Below are 21,034 nucleotides of genomic sequence, written 5' to 3'. Positions count from 1 at the left end.
ATGTGCAGTTACCCTTTTAAAAATATCAAGTACAATAACAGATTTAATTTTATTTTTTTCACCACACTGCATCACTGATCGAATCAAATACATTTTTAAATAGTGGATTTTGTGCTCTAGGAACTTCAATAAATTTCAACCTAAGAAATGAGAATTACATACATATATAAATTTTTATTAGTCAACAACATAAAAAAAACCTGTTTATAAATACATTTCTATGTGCTGCAAACATCTTGTGCACATTTCAAGAGCCAAAGAAAAACACCAGTATGACAAAGTCCATAAGTTTAATGCACTTATTTCTATAATACAGAATTATTTAGCCAAGGTATTACATGTTCGTATGTAAGATATATCCCTTGTTTTTTTGCATGTCTCCTGCTGCGCTCCATGTGAACTAACAGTCTCCTGAAGAAAATAAAAATACTTTTTAAAGGCAACATAACATATATACAGTACAGCATATGTAAGGCTACTGGCCTAAATTTTAGTGAGGTCTTCAGTTTAGATTTACATTCAGTGATGAAATGATTTTATGATTTTAGCAATGCGTGTTTGCTTTCTTGTTGAGCGTTAGATGAGAAGGTGGATATCGCTCTCTAGTCTGTTCACTAAATATGAGGCTACAGACTGGAAGCAGAGGAAAGTGGCTACTCCGATTCTGTCCATAAATTAAATAAATCAGCTTACCAGCACCTCTAAATTGGGATTCATACTCATAGGTTCTGTGTAGACACATACCCTGCACCATAGCCTAATGTGCACCTCCCCAGAAATTTAACTACACATACTCCTGTTTATGTTAGTAGGCTGAAAACCATTAAAACTTAAGGGCCTATGTCCACATAATATTTCTTCTTCAGCTTTTTTCAATTGTTCCCAATGAGGAGGGAGCATATCAGCCATCATTTTTCAAAGCGCACTGGCGTTTTCTGCAGCCGCTGCGAGCACTTCTATTTAAAATCTCTAAACTTTTCAGAAAGGTGCTGGTGACGTCACTGCTGCTCTTTTCGCAAGGCTACTGTCACAGTGAAGACAGAAATTCTGTTTGTGGGAGCAGATCAGTCGGTGGACACTGGGTGCTGCTGGTGGATTGTTGTGCTTTTGTCACCATAACGTTGTCAGCTAAAGGCCAAAACACACCGGCGCCGTACGACGTGTGTCAAAACAGCCGCCCCCATTATTTTCTATTTACAAACCCACACCGGCGGCGGCTCGACATGCGTCGACGTGCCGCGGCACTTTACGCTATTGTCCTATTTTTCCAGCGTCGCCGCCCTTGAAAAACCGCTATTTTGTACTTCCCAGCTCTTGCAGACTGGAGTTTGCAGTAGAAATCCGGTTGACGCCCGCAGCGCGACGCTTTTTGTGTGTGTTGGGGGCGGCACTTGACTCGCGTCATATGACGCTGCCGGTGTGCTTTGGCCTTAACTGTGTCGTTGACCCTGTGTTAACATAGCATTGCATTAGCTACCTATAGCTAACATTAATGGCAAGATATTGTCGTCATAGCAACAAAATCCACGTGCAGCGCATCATTTTATAAAAGCCCTTGGAGCACTTTTTTATGAAGCCACCTCTTTTGTGCTAATGAAAAATGCTATGTGGACACAGGCCCTAAATTTACCTTTTTTCACATATGAAAACAAACAATAAATTGTGAAGCATTGTTAGTCGTGTGTGTGTTTTATCCTTGCTTCATATAAGTAGTGGAAAGCTCCGCTAGCAGCTAGGCTAACTTACACAATGTAAAATGCCTCAGGCTTGTGCTAATATCATTAGCATGTTGTATTTGTAGGGGAAACATGTCAAGTAAAAGACCGTTGTTTTGTTGGTGGATCTTGTGAGTTTCACTGCAGCTGATTTTTGTAATGTACCTTTGTTAAATGTTTCCGTTGTTCCTAGCTTCATATGAGTGGAGGAAAACTCCATTAGTGGCTAGGCTAATTTATGCAATGTAAAAATGCCTCAGGCTTGTGCTAATAACATTAGCATGTTGTATTTGTAGGGAAAACGTGTCGAGTAAAAGACAGTTGTTGGTGAATCTTGTGAGTTACAATGCAGCTGAAATTTATAACGTTACCTCCTGGCTTCATATGAGTAGAGGAAAACTCCACTAGCAGCTAGGCTAATTTATGTAATGTAAAATGTCATAGGCCTATGCTAAGATTGTTAGCATGTTGTATATGGAGGGAAAACATGTCTAGCAAAAGACAAGAGTTTTATCTGTAAACCTTGCAGGTTATAATGGAGCCAAATTCTGTACTTGTGTTTAATATTGTCACTATTGAGCCAAATTTAATGTGTTTTAAGTGTTTTTTGAATAAATCCAACTTTGCAGCCTTAATCAGCATTAAAGTTCAGAAATTAAGAAAGGAACTCCAGGACAAAACCAGGACAAAAATAGTCCAGCATGCAGCTCCCCATTAACCCACAACTTACCATTTTAACATTTCAGTTTTTGTGCAATATTAACAAAATACGCTATAATGTGTGAATTAGTTAGTTTCAAAGTTGGTGGTAGGTTCACCTTCAGACAGATCATGGCTGTTCCAGCTGTTTCCCTCTTCCAGTCTTTGTGCTAAGCTAAGTTAACTGCCTGCTGGCTATAGTTTCATGTTTAACTTACAGATATGAGATTGATGTTAATATTCACATCTAACTCCAAGCAAGAAAGCAAGACAGTGTATTTCCAAAAATGCTAAACTGTTCCTTTAAGTAGGTCTTGCGAAAGGATAATATGCAGCCCAGTTGCCAGAGGAAAATGTTGGCACTGCACATTTCTGCAAACCAAAAATACATAACATTTGTATGTTTCCTACGTACCATACAAACGTTCCTAAACCGACGGAGTGTATGAGTTGATTTTGTCATCTGGAGGGGGGGGGCACCGTAGATGGCCACACTTAGCTCTTCATTGCTAAGTTCTGAGCAGCTTTTTAGCCACCAAATGTGGTTGTTTTTTAGTGAGCTGTCACTGTTTTTACGCCGAAGATAGTGCCACAAAAAGAGGCTCTTTTTTACTGAGACATTGCTGCGTTTCCTGCCGGAATAGTGCCATCAGAAGCAGGTAGTTCAAGCCAAAACATGAGCTTTTCTTAACCATTTATGCCAAACACAACCACAAGTTTCAGCCTATCTGCTAGTGTATATAATTGCATACAGATGTAATGTATCCATAGTTTGGCGAAACGTATGCCTACATTTTTTCAGGCGACAGGGTTGTAACATGTCAATAAACAACAAAACAAGCACTCCTGTTGCAGCCACACTCTATGTGACAATAAATGAATAAGTAATTTTTCCCCTCGTCAAAGAAACTGGAAGAATAACTTTCTTAACAGTAGTGTAATACTTAAATATGGTAATGAGTTCATACAAAAAAAAATGCTCTGCAGTGGTAGACAGAACAGACAGCAGGCACTGTGGCTACAATAAGGCGTCTCACTCAGCCTTCATTTGGTCCCTGACATCAGAAGGCAGAGTTTCAAACAGTGTCTCTTCCACCATAAGGCCACTGCGCTTCAAAGCACGACAGCAACCAAGCTCTTGGGGCAGGAACTCAAAGTGGTTGCATTTGAGGTCCAAGTATGTCAGAAGAGCTAGGTAGGAAATTTTTGGTGAGAGTATAGACAGCGAGTTTTTGCCGAGCTTTAGTGTTTTGAGCTTTTTGCAAAAGAAAAGCTCATCTGGTAGATTTTCGATTTTGTTGCAGGTGACAGAGAAATACTGGAGACTCTGAAGGACTCCGATTTCTGGAGGAATGAATCTGATGTCATTGTTGGACAGGTCCAGGTAGCGCAACTTGTTGCACAAGAACAGGTGCGAAGGCAAAATCTCAATCTTGTTGTGGCTGAAGTAGAGGCGCTCTAGGCTGCCGAGCTTCTTGATATGCTCCGGGATGTACATGATGCCATTGTACCAAAGTTTGAGGCAAGTGAGTTTTCGAAGATGCTGGAAGCTGATGATCTCTTCTATTGAGCGAAGGTTGTTCTCTTTCAGGTCAAGCTCTTGCAGATTCGTTAGGCTGAAGATTGCATGTGGGATGCGTTCCAGATCACAACGCACGAGTTCCAATTCGATCAGGTTGGTCATCTTTTTCAGGTTGTTGAGCATTACTAGCTTAGTGCCATCATTGTGTAAGTACAGGCGCTGCAGGTGGCTGGAAACATCCACGATAGACTGGGGTATCTTGGTCAAATTACTCTTAAGGGAGAGAGTTTTCAGGCACTTCAACTCCCGCAGTGACTCAAGAACTATATTTTTGGAGGCATCAGGGCTCAGAGACCCGGTGAGATAGAGCTCCTCTAAGCTGCGCAGGCCATACATCCAGTTTGGAAGTTCCCTGTTATCATCGAATTTCACACGAAGCACTTTCAGGTTCTCTTTGAGGAAGGAGGTAGCTGTTGTGTGCAACTTTAGAGAGCATTGGTAAAGAGACAACTCCTGAAGGTCTTCCAGCTGAGAGATTGAAGCAGGGATGGTGACATTGTTGATGATCTCCAGCTTGAGTGACTGCAGCTCCGTCAACTCAAAGACAGTGTCGGGTAACCCAGGGAGCATGAACAGCTGAAGTTCAAGTCTGTTGTTGCCGTTAGTCTGCAGTCTCTGGCGCAATTTCTCCGGGGTCCACTCATGATTGAGGTTCAGCTGTTTCAGTTTGTTCTCACTGACCTCAGAGAGAAAAACTGCAAATCGTTTGGAGTACAGCGGGTCGTACTGATCGATCATGTGTAGCATGAAAGCAAAGTCGTTTTTGACGTCCGGGATGTCGTTGATGCCTGTTTCCTGTCGCACATACTCAAAGGAGTATTCTTTCAGTGAGCGGTAAAACAGCCAGTAAGAGGTGTAAAGGCTTGTTAACCCATAGACAGCTACTAAACACAGGTAACAGTAAGACAGCTTAGAAAACAGGTGAGCCATTGTGTGATTACATTCGAAATCTTTGTAGCCTGTCATGTCCTGGATCTCAACTTCGCAACGCACTCTGTTCCGCACTTTATTGACGAGAGAGCTATTATAGGCAATGATCAGGAGGAATTTAAACACTTTGAACACTGTCTGACGAACGTACATAAGATACAGGATGTCTCCTTCCTCAACGTGCAAACGGAACTTCTTCACCTTTTCAAAAAGAGCTTTAGCTTGTTCACCCTCTTTTTTATCAAGAACACTTGCTGATGGCTTTTCAACTACAATCTTTTCCGGGATCGACCGGAGGGACTGGGTCTTCTCCAGGCTTCCTTCTCCAGGAGACACAATGATGTTGGACCTTGAGGTGGCGCTCTTTTTATGGTCCTTTTCTTCGGGATTTTCTCCGGACACCTCCGACAAAGCACGTGTGGTCCACGGAGAGTCGAAGCACTTGCCAAGCATGGAGATAAAATGCTCTATTTTAGAGCTCGAGCCGGGGAATTTGAACCAGAAGTTGCTGCACACCATGAAAACAAGAGTGTGTATAAGAACCAAATAAGGAAAGTACTTGGCATACCAGTGCAGAGCCTTCTCATAACACATCTGATTGATGAAACTGTACTGTTGAAGATCCAGATCTGTTTTCAGGCCTGTCATTTCTTTTGGTATGGCTGATGTGTTGGGCTGCAGATGTAACAGTGATTTCACTTCCACTTCACTTGTGTTCTCCGAAGGCACCGGCACTCTCTGAGGAAGGCATATGATTTTATCTTGCATTACCTGAAACGAAATGTAGAAAAAAGAATTAGAACAAAGATTAGAGAAACTAAAAGACATTATTTCGTAATTGTCCTCACCAACGCAGCCTCATGCATTACTTTAAGGCAGGACTGCTTTTAGTCTGAAGGCCCACTTATTCCCCTTCTCCACCAACATTAGTGCACATATGAGAGTTTTTTTAAACGTAAATCCCATTGCAAGTAGACAAGTATGCCTCCATTTGTTTTTTTCCTGGTGTGTCATGAATGTGCCAGAAAATGGGGCTAGTAAAGAGCAGAAAGCAGCATGGAGGCCAGTGAAAACGTTAGTGGTTACTTCTTTTTTATAACTGTTACTTCCTCAGTCTCTCTTCAAACAAGATGGCGACTCATTTGGAACAATGTTTGAGTGCTGCTTGGACAGAGGTGGATTGATCTTGTGGCTGAGATGACAAAGAGTTGCAGAAGTCACCGACGGTTGTGCCGGAAAAGGGGCTAAAACTAGCGCGCCCATCTGGTTGTCATGGGTCCATCACTGCAGATTGGAGCCAAAGCCGATTAATATGTGTAACAGCTGGGAATGCCAATTGTAACCTTTCACACTAAAGACAAAAACCAGTTTGTCCAGTGGGAAAGGGGCTGTGAAGAGACCTGAATTACCCAGATGAATATTACCTGGAGAAAGCCAATTTATTGGGCATCTGAATGCAAAATTATCAGTGATCATCATCTGCACGCTACATCACCATCAACCGCCATATGCACTCAGTGTATGGAGACACACTGAGGGGCACAACCTGTGCTGCTGAATCTATTGTGCATGAGACCCAGGAGCGTCAAAAAATGGCAGAATTAATCACTGGTTCAAGCGTAGACTGTATATGAAGATGGACAACACGTCTCCACTTATCCCCACTGTAGAAGAGTGAGGCTAAAATATCTTGCATGCTGCTACTGCCATCTTGTTCGGTTCTGGTGACATCATTCAGAGTCAGAGTCTGCACATTAGCGATATCCGTTGTATCAAGTTTCCCGCCCATACACCCGTCCGACCAATCCTTTGCAGTGCCACTGAATGTGAGCCCACCGATTGGCTCACACAGTTGTCAATCATGTTTTAAATCCCCATTTTATAGTGTTAAGTAACTAATTGAAGACAAACCTGTCAGAAAAACAAACACTTCATACAGCAGCCTGATATAAACTTACTTGCAGTTCTAGGTGTCCTGTCAACAATTTTACAGACCCCTCTTTTTCAATGGTGGACAAATGCTGCAATACTGCAAGTGGCCACTGGGAAAGCAAGACTTGGCTGTATTCCTGGGGATGTGGTTTGGCAGAGGCTCTTTCCCATCTGCAGTAATACATTGACACACTGCCAACAAAGAGCTCTATAGAAGTGCTCATGGTGTATAAAGTGAACTTGCTGCACGTTTACAAGGATTTACAGTGACCAGGTTAATACAGTGCATTTTATGATGACCTGTGTGTGACCTGATGTCTTTGAGTAACCTGGGTTACTGAGTGCATGTAAACAAACTGGACAAAACACTGGACAAAAGCTGGTGTCAGTGAACATCCGTAAACTGCCTGCCTTTGGTGAATGACGATAAACTGGTGCTTCACTCTGCAATGCTAATAACAGGAAATGGGCACTTAAATTCAATGGTGGCCGGGCTGAAGGGGAAACACTCCTTGTTTGGAGTCAGATAAAACTATTACAGTATGTAAATGCTCACTAGCTACGTTTGTGAGGAGTGAATAAAACAGGACATTATTACTGTAGTAAGGGCAATGCAGCTGTGATGCAGCACAGCAGACTGAAGTGCAAAGTCAGGTCTGCTCGGGTCTCTGAGGAGCTGCTCTGCAGAACATTACAGTCTCATTCTCCCTCTGTGTGTGTTGCTCCCTCTAAATATAAATGCACATATTACTGTGTGAGGCAATGGAGGCACTACACAAAATGGCATGTTGATAATATCCTGACTTATGAAGTAAACTTGACTAGGTAAACAATTACCCACTCATTTACTAACTGTTAGATCATGTCCAAACACTGTTACAGTGAGATCTGGGAACAATAGCTGCTTTGACTCTGACAAATATCCTGTTAACAGTTTTTCTGAAAATGTTTTGGTATAATTTCTGGGATTTACACTACTGAGTGCTGCAGGAGCCAAAATAACGACCCTTTTTCCACACAGAGAGAGATTTTAAGCACCAGGCCACAAGAGTTTGGAATCTTATGTTTACTAAAAGGGGGCTGGGTGGGTAAATGTTTCCACTGGTAAACTCCTGTCGGGCTGAATGCTTCCTTTGCTGCTCAATCCAGGTTGTAAAAGCAGGGAAATAGTGCTTTTGAGCTGGTGCCAGTGCAGGAGACAGAGCAGTAATGTTCTATCAGAGAGCCTGTGCTTGTGCTAGTAAATTAAATTACTCTAGATTTAATAAAAGAAACAGTAGAACAACTCCTTTTATCTCATAAACATGCTGTAGTTCAAACTCATGTTACATTAGCGTGCATTAGCCACAACTCTCCCTCACTGTCATTTGAAAAGTGGAAGCACAGGCAGCACAAGCCATTACATAACCTTATGCAACACATGAAGATGGAGCCCGTACGTCACTGACCTGAAGAGTGCATCCAAAGACGCCGATCATGAGCATGATTACAGACAAGTAGTCGGTGAACACATCCCACCACGGCTTCAGGACTCTGAACGCTGGCTGCTGTTCAGAGAACTGCCGGAATTCCATCACAGGAATCATGATACCTTTAACAAAAGAGAGGAAAAATATCCACATAGCTTTTAGTCAGTACAATGGGACAAATGGTTTGGCAACATAGGGGCAAAACAATGACATCATTTAATTCACAGTATAAAGGATATTCCGGTTTATAACGACTCACAGCAGAGTTCAGTCTTTACTAATGACCCCCTCAAGATTAACTGTAATAACAAGTTTTCATCTAGTGCAGGACAGGGTGATGTGAAACAACTCAACACACTCTCACTCCTAAAGCGGGATTTATATTTCTGCGTCAAATCGGTGCCGTACCTACGGTGTAGTCTCTGCATCAACATACCTTACGCTACAGCCTGATGTGCACCTTCCCAGAAATGTAACTACACGTCACGGCAACACAGACCTCCTGTCTATTTCTGTAAGCTGAAACCATTTCCCTCAGTGGAAACAAAGCTTTTATTTACTTTAATGTCACAGATAAGAAACAATAAATTGTGAAGACAATAAAGCCTCCACAAAATAGCATTTTAACTCTTCTCTATGATTTATCCTGGCTTCATATGAGTAGAGGAAATCTCTGCTAGTCGCTAGGGGAATTTATACAATGTAAAATAGGTTTGTGCTAATAATGTTTGCATGTTATATTTGTTTGGAAAATGTGTTTAGCATAAGACAGTTGTTTTGTCGGTGAACCTTGTGAGTTGTAACAGAGCTGAATTTTTTAACGTTACCTTTATTAAATGTTGCTGTTGTCCCTGGCTTCATATGAGTAAGGGAAAAGTCTGCTAGCCACTAGGCTAATTTATACAATGTAAAATGCCATAGGCTTGTACTAGAAACATTAGCACGTTATATTTGTGGGGAAAATGTGTCCAGATAAAGACAAGTGCTTTGTCTGTGAATGCTGCGAGGTATAGTGAAGCTGATTTGTGTACTTGTGTTTGTTTATTTGTTTATTTAGCACATATAAAAAAAGGTCATCATTATAATTACCATAAAAAAATTGACAATCAGTAATACAATTACCATTAAAACAATTTACAGTCGGTGATGTAAGAACATCTTTTTAGGAAATAAATAAATAAATAAAAGAACAATGGGGAACATGCAAGGAGGTCCAAAAAACCCTCAAGGAGCTTGACAAGAGGACTTCACTAGATAAACATTAAATTAAACATTGTCATGTGCATAAAGGCATGATATCACACACACAGCAAGTGTTTTATTTAAAGAACCATATACAAATTGAGTAATTTGGAGTTTATTAATCTGATAAATATTGAGGATGCCAAATTTATGAAACAAAGGTAATGAATGACTTCTTGGAGCTGAAAAGGCAATAATTCTCATAGCTTGTTTTTGTAACCTACAAATTGGTTGCAGTTTTGTCTGGTGAGCACTGGCCCAGGCAATGTTGCAGTAACTGATAAAGGGATAAATCATAGAATAATAAAGGTTGAGGGAAACTTTTGTGTTTAAAAGATAACGAATTTTTCCAATTATTCCAATATTTTTTGCAATTTTAGATGAAATAAATGAAAAGTGAGGCTTCCAGGATAGGTTTTTATCAATTAGTACACCAAGAAAATTAGTTGATTCAACATTAGCTATTGAAACATTATCAATCAACACTGTTATATTCTCAGTGAGCTTCTTGTGATTGTAACTAAACAGAATAAAATTTGTTTTCTTAATGTTTAGTGATAATTTATTGATTTTGAACCATTTGGAGATTTTGTCTAACTCTTCATTGACAACTTTCATAATTACATTAGGATTTCTATGGGAATAAAACAAACTAGTATCATCAGCAAATAAAATTTTGGATGGCTGATCTGATACATTGGACAAATCATTGATATAAATAAGAAATAACAATGGCCCGAGGATTGATCCCTGGGGAACACCACATTTGGAGTTGGTGTTTTGGAGGTGTAACTGTATCAAAATAATGGCATTTTTATACTGGTTGTTATTTTCTCCTCTCAGCCATTTCCACATAGTTAGAAAATGTTGGCTGTGCACAAACCAGGACCAGGAAGTGTGTCAGGCTTTGAAGACAATTTTCATAGTGGCCAAATAGTGCATTTACATGGACACGTCACGAGATGCCATAGGGCCCAGACAGACTTTTTCCAGTAGACTTACACTGGGAAAGAGATGTCTGTAAATCAAAGGATACATTTTTGTGAGCATCACAACCCCCGGCAAAATGATTCCTTTCACTTTTTGAATTTTATCTATTTGGTCCAGTATCATTTGGAGAGTCTAGATGAGTCTCAAAATTAAATCATTATCACCCTTCTAGTTAGCAAAGTGCTAAACCAGAAGTAGCCGTCTCAAGTCTCTAAGGTGCCTGGTCTTTGGGCCACATGTTGGAAAAGCTGTGCTGATCATCTGGGTAATTTCATATGCTGCAAGTAAATGTTTTTGGTTTCATGTGCCACTGAGCAACTTTGATCGCAATGAACAGGGCGTCGCCTCCAACGCTGTGTCCAGTACTCGGACGGTGAAAGCCAGCTGCATGGGAAGGGGCGTGTCTGATGATGTGACATCACTTTGGCCATACGAACACTCGCGAAGCTGCAGATTTGTCCTCCACGGTCCGTTTAGACCCATATGTGGATGTCCATGTGCAGCCCATTTTTTGTACGCCTAGCAAGCGTAAAGTCAGTGTTTAGTTGGATATTCACTCCAGTACCAGTGGCATCGCTTACCAAAATTTCATCCAATGTTGGCAGCAGCAGGATGGTTAGCTCACCTCCCAGCCCTCCTGTTCGTAGGGGCTGATGCCAAACTGTAATTATAGTATTGATGGAACTGCGTGCATGTCTACGCATCTGTCCACAGACATCCGCTGCAGACAGTATGTCCTCGCCTTAAGTCTCGTTAATCCTGGACCTCTAAACCCAACGAGTCCTCCTTTGCCAGTCTCCAGAGCGGCTATGAACCTTCAATTTTCCCACCTTGTCCTCTTTGGCATTAGCTCAGTAGAAAACAGAGACCAGCAAATACAAATGTTTCCTCAAACTGTTGAGTCCCTCTGAAGTGGAGCTCCAACATTACACAAATGCACATTACAAATGTAATTATTTAAAAGTCAGCGCCCCCATAAGAATAACTAATGACTCATTAGTTATTGACTTTGTAGAGCTTGTGTTTGGACATTGACTTCACAGTCTCAGAGGCCAGCTTGTTTGTGAAGTGGCTTCCCACACGACGACTGACAAAACTGAATTCAACCAGATCTCATCCCTTCCGTTGTTTACACACAGCACGGTCTTCAAACTATTAATCTCTTCAGAGACTTTAAAACCTGTCCTTGGTAACAGCTGTAGCATGAAGACGGGTGGTGTATCCCTGATGCAGCTTTCTGCTCACACTCTCCGTGGTCACCTTCTGTAAAGAGCTTACTCCAGCTGCAAGTGTCCTATTTCCAATATCAGTCTGGCAGCGAGTTGGCTGCAGTGTCATTCAAACTTAAAAGGCCTCATTGATGAAAATTCTGCAGGAGCACCAATGATTTTTGTAGTAAAACATCTTAGTGTGGAAAACATTTAGCATGAGTCTATCACAGCCATTGGATCGGCTGGAACAGCAATAAAAATGCAAAGAATTTAAAACACCATCCAAATTGAAACATGTTTTGGGTGTGTACAGAATTTTGAGCAGGTATAATGAATAACTTACAAGGTGCCAGACCATAATGTACAGTGTTTTATTATCTGCAACGCCACAGTGCTAAAGAGACAGGTGCTGTCAATAGCTGAATACATCCACACTCACACTTAAGTTCATTATTAATGAGTTTAGCGGTAAGGAATCATTGAATAGGTTGCTAAAAGCCTGGGGCCTTTTAGAGAGATCATATTTTTGATAGTTCAATTAAGTTTTCCACACAAAATGTCTTTACTGATTCTTCCATCTCAGTGTTGTGACAGGAGGCAGGACGGGTAGGAGCCACTCAGGGGTGTTTACACCAGACTGTCTACGGATGGTTGACTTTAAAGGGTCAGTTCAGCCAAATTACAAGACACATTTTTCTCACTTAGCTCCAGTTGTATCTATCCATGCCAAGGTTTGAGAAATCCATCTCGCTGGAATTTTGTTGCTAACACTGGTACATGTTTGTTTAATTTTGAAAAAGCAGAAACATCTGTATCCTGGAACAATGAAACTCAGGACGCGTTCACACTGGCGCTGTTTTGTCCGCTTTAAACGATCCCTGGTCCGCTTCCACAGATAGTTCGGTTTGTTTGGAGTGGTGTGAACGCTCACTCAAACTCTGGTGCTGACCAAATGAGCAAACCCTGGTCCGCTTGAAAGCTGGGGGTCTCGGTTCACTTGCAAGTGAACCCTGGTGTGGTTCACTTGCAACTGGACTATCCAGGGAACCAAAGAGAGGAAGTGAACCAAAGAGAGGACGTAGAGCGCAGTGCATTTTGGGTGGAAAAAAACAAAGCCAACAAAAACGAAAAAGTTGGAAAATGTCTCGTGGGCAGACGTGGAGTAGTGAGGAAGTGCAGGAGCTTATTGATATATGGTCAGAGGACTATATATCGCAGTTGCTTGCAGGTACCTATGGGGTGCCGTTTGTAAAGTGTCTCACGCTGAAAATAACATCAACATTTTGCCACATTTAGCTTCAAACAATGTTTAAAAAAGTATTGTGATTTTTTTAATGTCACCTTTTACCACATTTACAGCAATATTTGTTAACTTAGAAATATATTAAATAGTTAAATCTAAATATTAAATGTGGCACCTAAATGTTAAATGTTAAATCTAAATATTAAATCTAAATCTAAATCTAAATGTTAAATCTAAATGCTAAATATAAATATAAATATAAATATAAATATAAATGTTAAATCTAAATATTAAATCTAAATCTAAATCTAAATCTAAATGTTAAATCTAAATGTTTTGGGTGAAACTAAATATTTAGCTAATATGCAAATTCACACTGCCGGTCACCGGAAGTACCAAAATAAAAGCTCGAGATGGTCAGACTGTTTATAGAATCAAATAATGAATTAAAACCAACTTATCGGGGGAAATGGACACTTGAACATACATTAGCGTGATAATAACTACCTAAAATAACAAGAAACGTGTTTGGAGAAATTTTATTTGACGGTACTTTGAGTTGTTAGTGTCCTTCGGAGGGATTAACAACCTAAGCTAAGCTAACAACCATCAGTTCTTAGCACCGTGAGCAGTGTCTGTAATGACTCATTAACTCTTAAACGGTCCGTGAAAAAATATTTTTTACCAGCGGATGTCTTAGTTACAACATGATTGAGCTAGCAAAGCAGTTTTGTGTTGCGATGTGTGGTATTTATTCAGTTTTGGGAAATCACGATGTCTAGAAAGCATCAGTGGCCGCAGCAGCAGCAAAGCTATCAGGACGTCATCTGTTAAATGCCTCCCGTTGTCGGATACGGCATTAAACTACTCCAGTTAGCTCAATCATGTTGTAACTAAGACATCCGCTGGAAAAAATATTTTCTTCACGGACCGTTTAGAGTTAGTGAGTCATTACAGACACCGCTAACGGGGCTAACAGCTAACAGTTAGCCTCGCTAATCTACGATAACCATGTTATTAATTTCAGACCGTGATAGTAATGTTTGTTCAGTCATAGTGTTTATAGGCTTTACAAACACCAGATTAGTCTAAACGGTGATACAGTGACGTGAAAAACGTGAGATGTGCATATATATATGTTGCTAAACTCCGCTGGTCTTCTACCCGAAGTATTTGTAAACAACAAGGTGATTCCTCCAAGGGACACTAACAGCTCAAAGTACACATCAAATAAAATTTCTCCAAACACGTTTCTTGTTATTTTAGGTAGTTATTATCACGCTAATGTATGTTCAAGTGTCCATTTCCGATAAGTTGGTTTTAATTCGTTATTTGATTCTATAAACAGTCTGACCCTCTCGAGCTTTTATTTTGGTACTTCCGGTGACCGGCAGTGTGAATTTGCATATTAACTAAATATTTAGTTTCACCCAAAACATTTAGATTTAACATTTAGATTTAGATTTAGATTTAATATTTAGATTTAACATTTATATTTATATTTATATTTAGCATTTAGATTTAACATTTAGATTTAGATTTAGATTTAATATTTAGATTTAGATTTAGCATTTAGATTTAGATTTAATATTTAGATTTAACATTTAGATTTAGATTTAGATTTAGCATTTAGATTTAGATTTAATATTTAGATTTAACATTTAACATTTAGGTGCCACATTTAATATTTAGATTTAACTATTTAATATATTTCTAAGTTAACAAATATTGCTGTTCCGCCGGTCCTGGCCAATCGATGAGCCGGGTTTTCTTCTTCCTCATGCTTTTTTTCCTTCCTGCTCAGAGGTCGTTTCGGGCAATACTGCCCCCAGATGAGCAGCGGTTGTAACTGTGTGACGTTGTTCAGGCGGTTTGGTCCGCTGTGCAGTGTGAAAGTGAACCGAACCAAATGAAGGTATGAAATTTTTCGGCATTCTCCACCCAGTCGAACCGATTCCCCCGGACTATCCTGGTGTGAATGCGCCCTCAGACATCACTGTGAACAGTTTTTACTGAAACAACTTTTTAAAGAAATAAATAATCCCTATGAAAAGTGTTAATTTTTCGGGTGTTTTCCTATGAAAAACAATGCACCAAAATTCGTACATATCCCACGTGTTTTGAAAGGCTGCCCTAACTTGACCAACACGCTGATGGCAGTAAACAAGGCAGCAGTCCTGAGAGGTAGGTCCCAACCATATTTCTTTTCCTAAATCTAACCTCCATAACTTAACGTTAATTACGTAATGGTACGTTAAGGACGAAATGTCAAAAAACGAAATTGTGCCAGGGACTTTCCCCTGGAGTTGCATGTTCGGATGTTTGTGAACGTTGAGTCATTTTAAGGTACATTCCCACCAGATTTCTTTCCATAAACCTAACCTCCTTAACTTATCTTAAACTACGTAATGGTACGTTCAGAACGAAACATCAAAAAACAAACTTTCGCCTGGGACTTTGCACTGGAATTGTGTGTTGGGTAGCATGTAAACTTTGAGTCATTTTAAGCAACGTTCTCACCATGTTTCTTTTCCAAAACCTAACCTCCATAACTTTACGTTAATTACATAACTGTACGTTAAGGAAGTACTTTTACAAAGTACTGTACTTAAGTACAAATTTGCTGCACTTCTGTATTTCAGCCAGAAATAAATGTTGGCATTGTACATTTATGCAAACCATAAATATGTTAGGGTTAGGGTTATCTATCTATCTATCTATCTATCTATCTATCTATCTATCTAAAACATGATCTTTTCTTAACTATAACAAAGTCTTTTCTTTGCCTACACCTTCCCACATGTTAACTTCCGTGTTGTTGAGTCCACGCCCCTCCTAGTTGTTGAAGTTTTTAGGTATCTGCTACATAATAATGTATGTTTTATTTATTAATTTTGTGAGAGCTTTATGCTCACTATTTTATACTTCTGCTCCACAACATTGTAAAATTGGGCTTCTCAGTCCATTAAAATTATTTGTAGTTACTTTGAAGATTACGATTTTACACACAAAACAAAATTGATTTTCTGTCAATGCTCTGGAGTCCTCACACAGATTTCTTGCTGAATGACAGACTGCTTATCTTGCATACTGATGACCTACTTTAGTTAAAAACTTGTATATTTTTGTTCAGGGAGTGACAGGAAGGGATGAGAGCAGCACAAACTGCAACCTAACAATGGCGATAAACCCAGTCTACAAATTATATATATATGCATAGTTTTACTGTTGATACTCAGAGTATATTTTGATTGGACTAAAAGGACTGTTAAGAGCAGGACATTACATGGTACATGGTATTACAGCTTTTCACTTTGATAAAAGATCTGATTACTCCTTCCACCACTGGTGTTCTGTCGGGTTATCCAGCTGCAGGGCAGTTGATACTGATCATGGTTATTACTTTTTTAGATGTCATTTTTCAATAATGGGCGCACCACAAACTAATTTACTGTATTAAAGACATACTCTGGCAATTAAACATTGCACCTTCCTAAAGATGGTGAGCTCACAAGACTCACATAATCAAAAGAATGGTCAAAAATGAAGCAGCAGAGGCAGAGAAATTCTGACTTCTAAAGTCCCAGAAACACTGGATCCTACGTTTCCCATAATGTAGTTCTATAGTGTCTTTTGTTAGACCTTCTTTTCCTCCTACATGCCCAAGTCTTTCGAACCCCGGCCCCATGAGGAGCGCTTGGCTTTGAAGCCCCGCCTCCAACACTGAACGCAATCTTTAGTGCTATATCGTAGGCAACTGGACTTGCTTGAGTTTCTTGAAGACCTTTCACTTCTCATCCAAGAGGCTTCTTCAATGGGGTCTCATTTATAAAACAGTGCGTAGGATCCATAACAAAAATGAATGTAAGGAAAAATGTATTCAATCAGACTTCCACTTCACCATCTGCGTCGCCAGTATACAGTCTCCAAAATGTTTGTAAGCATGGGTCAAAGTTTCTCCCATCAAGTCTGTTTTTATAGATCACAGCTGGAGGAAGTGGCGTACGCCTCTTTCAGGCCACGTTTTGTACGTGCTCAAGGTTTATAAACGAGAGCCCAGTTACCTACGATGTAGCACTTATGTCCGGTTTCCACCAACCACTTTTGGTATGGTACCTTCGGAACCAAAAATAACCCTTCAGACATGGTACCGTCCAGCGCTCACTGTATTTCCCCGTCAGCGGTGACACAGATGGAAGTCTGCACCTCGTTATCGTCCACAGAACGAGGCTGCACAGTGACATTTTCAGGACAAATTAGAACAGGCTGCAGTGAGAGTCTCTCTCTCTCTTATGTGATATTCAAAAATAGTGGGTTTGTGCATTTAGTCCTTCTCAGGCAAGCTCAGGGGTTTAGTGTTGCTGTAGACCACAGGAACGATGTTCTGCTACACTTTTTTTTTCTCAGAGTGAGGATAAGAATATGTGCCGTCCTGGTTGAAATTAAAATATATATATGAACACTTGAAGATCCACTCATTACTAAAAGTGCATATCATATTAAAACTAAAGTGATGGTCAGAGTTGTCATATGGAAATTTAAGGTGTGTTCATTGATTCACGTCATCAGTTCATGCATTGAGTAACATTACAAGTAAACGTTCCACCTTAAAAGTCGGCACAGTGGATTAAATTATTCTTTTCTCTGACTCCAGCTGCTGTGTGAGGCAGCAAAACATCCTTTATTTTTATAGTAACAGTCTAATAAAACTCTCCACGGTATGAACAGTGGTTACATGAGCCTCAAAACCAGCCACAACTCAGCCCTGAGCAGAGTGACCGTAGACTGCAGTGTTCACAGTTCCACCTTTTAGTACCAGATCTGTGCATTAGGTACCCCAACAGAGGGGGGGCCAAAAATGGGGTCGGTACGGAACGGTTCCAGTGGTACCATGCACAACTTTTCACAGTGGAAACTGAAAAAAGTGTACCGAACTGAACCGTATTGCTCAGTGGAAACGGGGCTTAAGATTACCATGACCTGGATGACTGAGAATCTTCACCAACACACTGTATGCAGTTCTCTCTTCTCTTTGTACACTCATGTTCAAACGTGGGTGTACAAAGAGAAGAGAGAGCGAGTGTATGACGCAGGACGACATCATCAGTTGTGTTCTTGCGTAAAGTGAATCATGTGGAAATGTGTCCCTTTAAGGTTTGAGTATGAACAAAAGTTATGCTTACAAAATCAAATATACTCACATGGCAAGATACCAACGGTGGTAAGTGAGAAGTGTCCAGCCCTTTAAAATTTTTAATAATAGGGTGGAATCATGAAATAAAAATAGCCTCTGGGTTCTGTGTGTGAAGTCTGTAGTTTGCATTAGGAAAAATCCTGTCTTCCCCCTGGATGAGTCAGCCATTGAGTTGAGCTGACCAGGCCATATCCTTGTCCCTTCCTGACAGGAAATTTGTCCGAATCCCAGATATCCAAAAACAGACATGTTTGGAACACACCCAGCCCCAGGCACACAAAAACCCCTGTCTCGTTAAGGACATGAGGAAGAAAAAAACTACCCGCATTGCAGAAAGCATATCTTGTGTGATATTAATGAGACGCACTTTTATAGACTTTATGTTGAAACGGAAGCTTGTGGAAAAGTGCAAATACAGAGAGAGGAGCTGTGGTTCAACCTGAGATCAGCACAAAGCATCATTAAGTCATCCGGTTAGGAGCTTCCGTTAGAATAGATTCAAGGCTTGAACGCGGCTTTGAGGCTCATGTACACAAACTAGCGCCTGCTCACAGTGACTGTTTGTCTACAGCAGGTAAAGTAACGGTGATCTCAGTGGAAACTAGTTGGTGAGACGCGCCGCCGACCGCAGATGACGCGATGTAGACGTCGCACCAGTATGCTGTGTATCAAGCCTACATTATCACAGTGTTGGTGGCTGTGGTGGTGGTTTACCTTCCTTTAGGTGAGAGCTGCAGATGAGGATGTTCGGCTTTCATGCGATCAGGTCCCGGATCATGATGTGCGCGGTCCGCCAACCTTCCTGGATCCTCGGCCGGTCGGACCATGCAGGCATGTAGTGTCAGGCGGAGGGGCGTGGACTGGAGAGGAGACCGAGCTGAGACTTTAGGGTTTGTGATCGATGTTGTTTATGAGACAGCTGAGAGGGGACAGGGGCCAAAGCTGCAGCACCCCTCTGCTAATAATACTCACAATAACAACACCATCCGCCTGCATGCTTATTAGATATCTGTTCTGACTTGTCTTTGAATAAAAGTATTTTATCTCAGTTTTATTTGGGCCATTCAGTGCTGGAGAAGTACTCACATTCTGGGCTCTTAAAACAATGTAACCTACAAGCAGTAAAAGTCCTAAAAATCCTACTTGTGTATAAATTCACAGGTATCATCACCAAAATGTGCTCAGTAAGTGTATATGTTAAATGCACATTATCGCACACATGTAATCTCTTTTAGATAATTCTGTTTCATGTGACTGAATTGATCAAAAAGTACATTTGATCTTTAATCAGTCAATTCATATTTAACAATTTAAATGCAAATCAAAGAAAATAACTAAAACTACAAATAAATAAACACTGATCGACGAAAACATTCAAACCACTGACAGGTGAAGTGCTTAACTTTGATCATCTTGTTCCAGTGCAATGATCTGTGGGGAAACCTTTGGTACTGGCATTCATGTGGTTGCCACCTGACATGCTCCACCCACCCGAACACCATTGCAGACCAGAACCCCCCCCCCAATGGCAGTGGCCCCCCAGCAGGACAGTGCACCATGCCACACCACAAAAACTGCTCAGGAATAGCCTTAGGAACACGACAAAGATCTCACCCTTCATCCTGAGTATGAGCTCTTGCCTTGTGGCAGAAGGTACAGACTTCCCAAATGCAAACTTAACCGTTTCAAACACTCATTCACTCCTAATTCCATCAAACTGTTAAATAGCTCCTGAAGGCTGGGAAATATTGGGGATTGTGCAATAACTTGGTGTCCTGTCTGTTTTTCACATTTTGTCTGGTTTGTGTCTTATGAGTGTGTGTGTTTGCCATTGCCTGTGTCTTTGCTGTTTTGTGTATACTTATTGTCTGCAAGGCAGCTGGTGTATGCACTCAAGTCCGCGACAAATTTCCCCTAGGGGACAATTTTCTATTCAAGGTGTCGACCAGGCCTCCAGATTTGCCAGATCCCAATCCAATCAAATATCTGTGGGACGTGCTGGTACCCCACCTCACATCATACAGGACTCAAAAGATCTGAAGCCAACGCCCTGGTGCCAGACACCAATTGACACCCTCCAGGTCAGAGCCAAGTCCAGTCCAAGGAGCACCCATGGTGGATCGCGGTTCCTCTAGTGTACCAGCACATCCCTCAAATGTCAGATCAGATTGGGATCTGGGGTATTTGGAGGCAAAGTCAACACCTTGAGCTCATTCCTGGGGTCATTCCTGAGCAGCTTTTGTAGTGTGGCACGATGAGCTGTCCTGCTGGAGGCCAATGCCATCGACAAGTGCTGTTGCCATGAGGGGGTTTATTGGAGCACGTCAAGTAGCATCCACATGAATGCCAGGACCAAAGGTTTCCCAGCAGAACATTGCACTGTAACAAGATGATCAGTGTTATTCACTTCACCCGCCAGTGGTTTTAATGTTTTGGTTGATGGTTGTATGGTATAAGACTGAAAGCCTGTGGGTCAAATATGACCTGTGATAGGGTGCCAGGTGGCCCACCAAGCTTTTTATAACTCACAGTGATGAAAGAAGTCTGCATTAAGCCCTGAATATTCAGTGTCCTAACCTTGGGCAACACAAGTTGAGTATCCCTGGTTTAAACTTAAGCCATGCATTGTATTTTATATTTTAATCATATGGTCTTTTAAAGGTCCAGTGTGTTTGATTTAGGGGGACATATTGGCAGAAATGTAATATAATATAATAAGTGTGTTTTCTTTAGGATATAATCACCTGACAATAAGAACCATTGTGTTTTTCTTACTAAAGAATGAGCTGTTTGGGGTGTCGGTGGCTTAGTGGTAGAGCAGGCGCCC

The 21,034-nt window shown here is 40.8% G+C and overlaps 1 protein-coding gene across 1 annotated transcript; it reads right to left on the bottom strand.

Annotated features, from left to right (window-relative positions):
* On the bottom strand, positions 1–19,116 carry lrrc8c (leucine rich repeat containing 8 VRAC subunit C). The gene is made up of 3 exons (XM_049587992.1): positions 18,922–19,116; positions 8,307–8,449; positions 1–5,697 (listed from the first exon to the last, which is right to left on the bottom strand). The coding sequence occupies exons 2-3, from the start codon at positions 8,442–8,444 to the stop codon at positions 3,448–3,450; spliced, it is 2,388 nt and encodes a 795-aa protein (XP_049443949.1). The 5' UTR covers positions 8,445–8,449; positions 18,922–19,116; the 3' UTR covers positions 1–3,447.
* Positions 19,117–21,034: the final 1,918 nt, after the last annotated feature.

This window comes from Epinephelus fuscoguttatus, linkage group LG10, assembly GCF_011397635.1.
Source record: "Epinephelus fuscoguttatus linkage group LG10, E.fuscoguttatus.final_Chr_v1".
NCBI lineage: Eukaryota > Metazoa > Chordata > Actinopteri > Perciformes > Serranidae > Epinephelus > Epinephelus fuscoguttatus.
The sequence above is the reverse complement of the archived record's forward strand: the minus strand, read 5'-3'. Positions and strand labels throughout refer to the sequence as shown.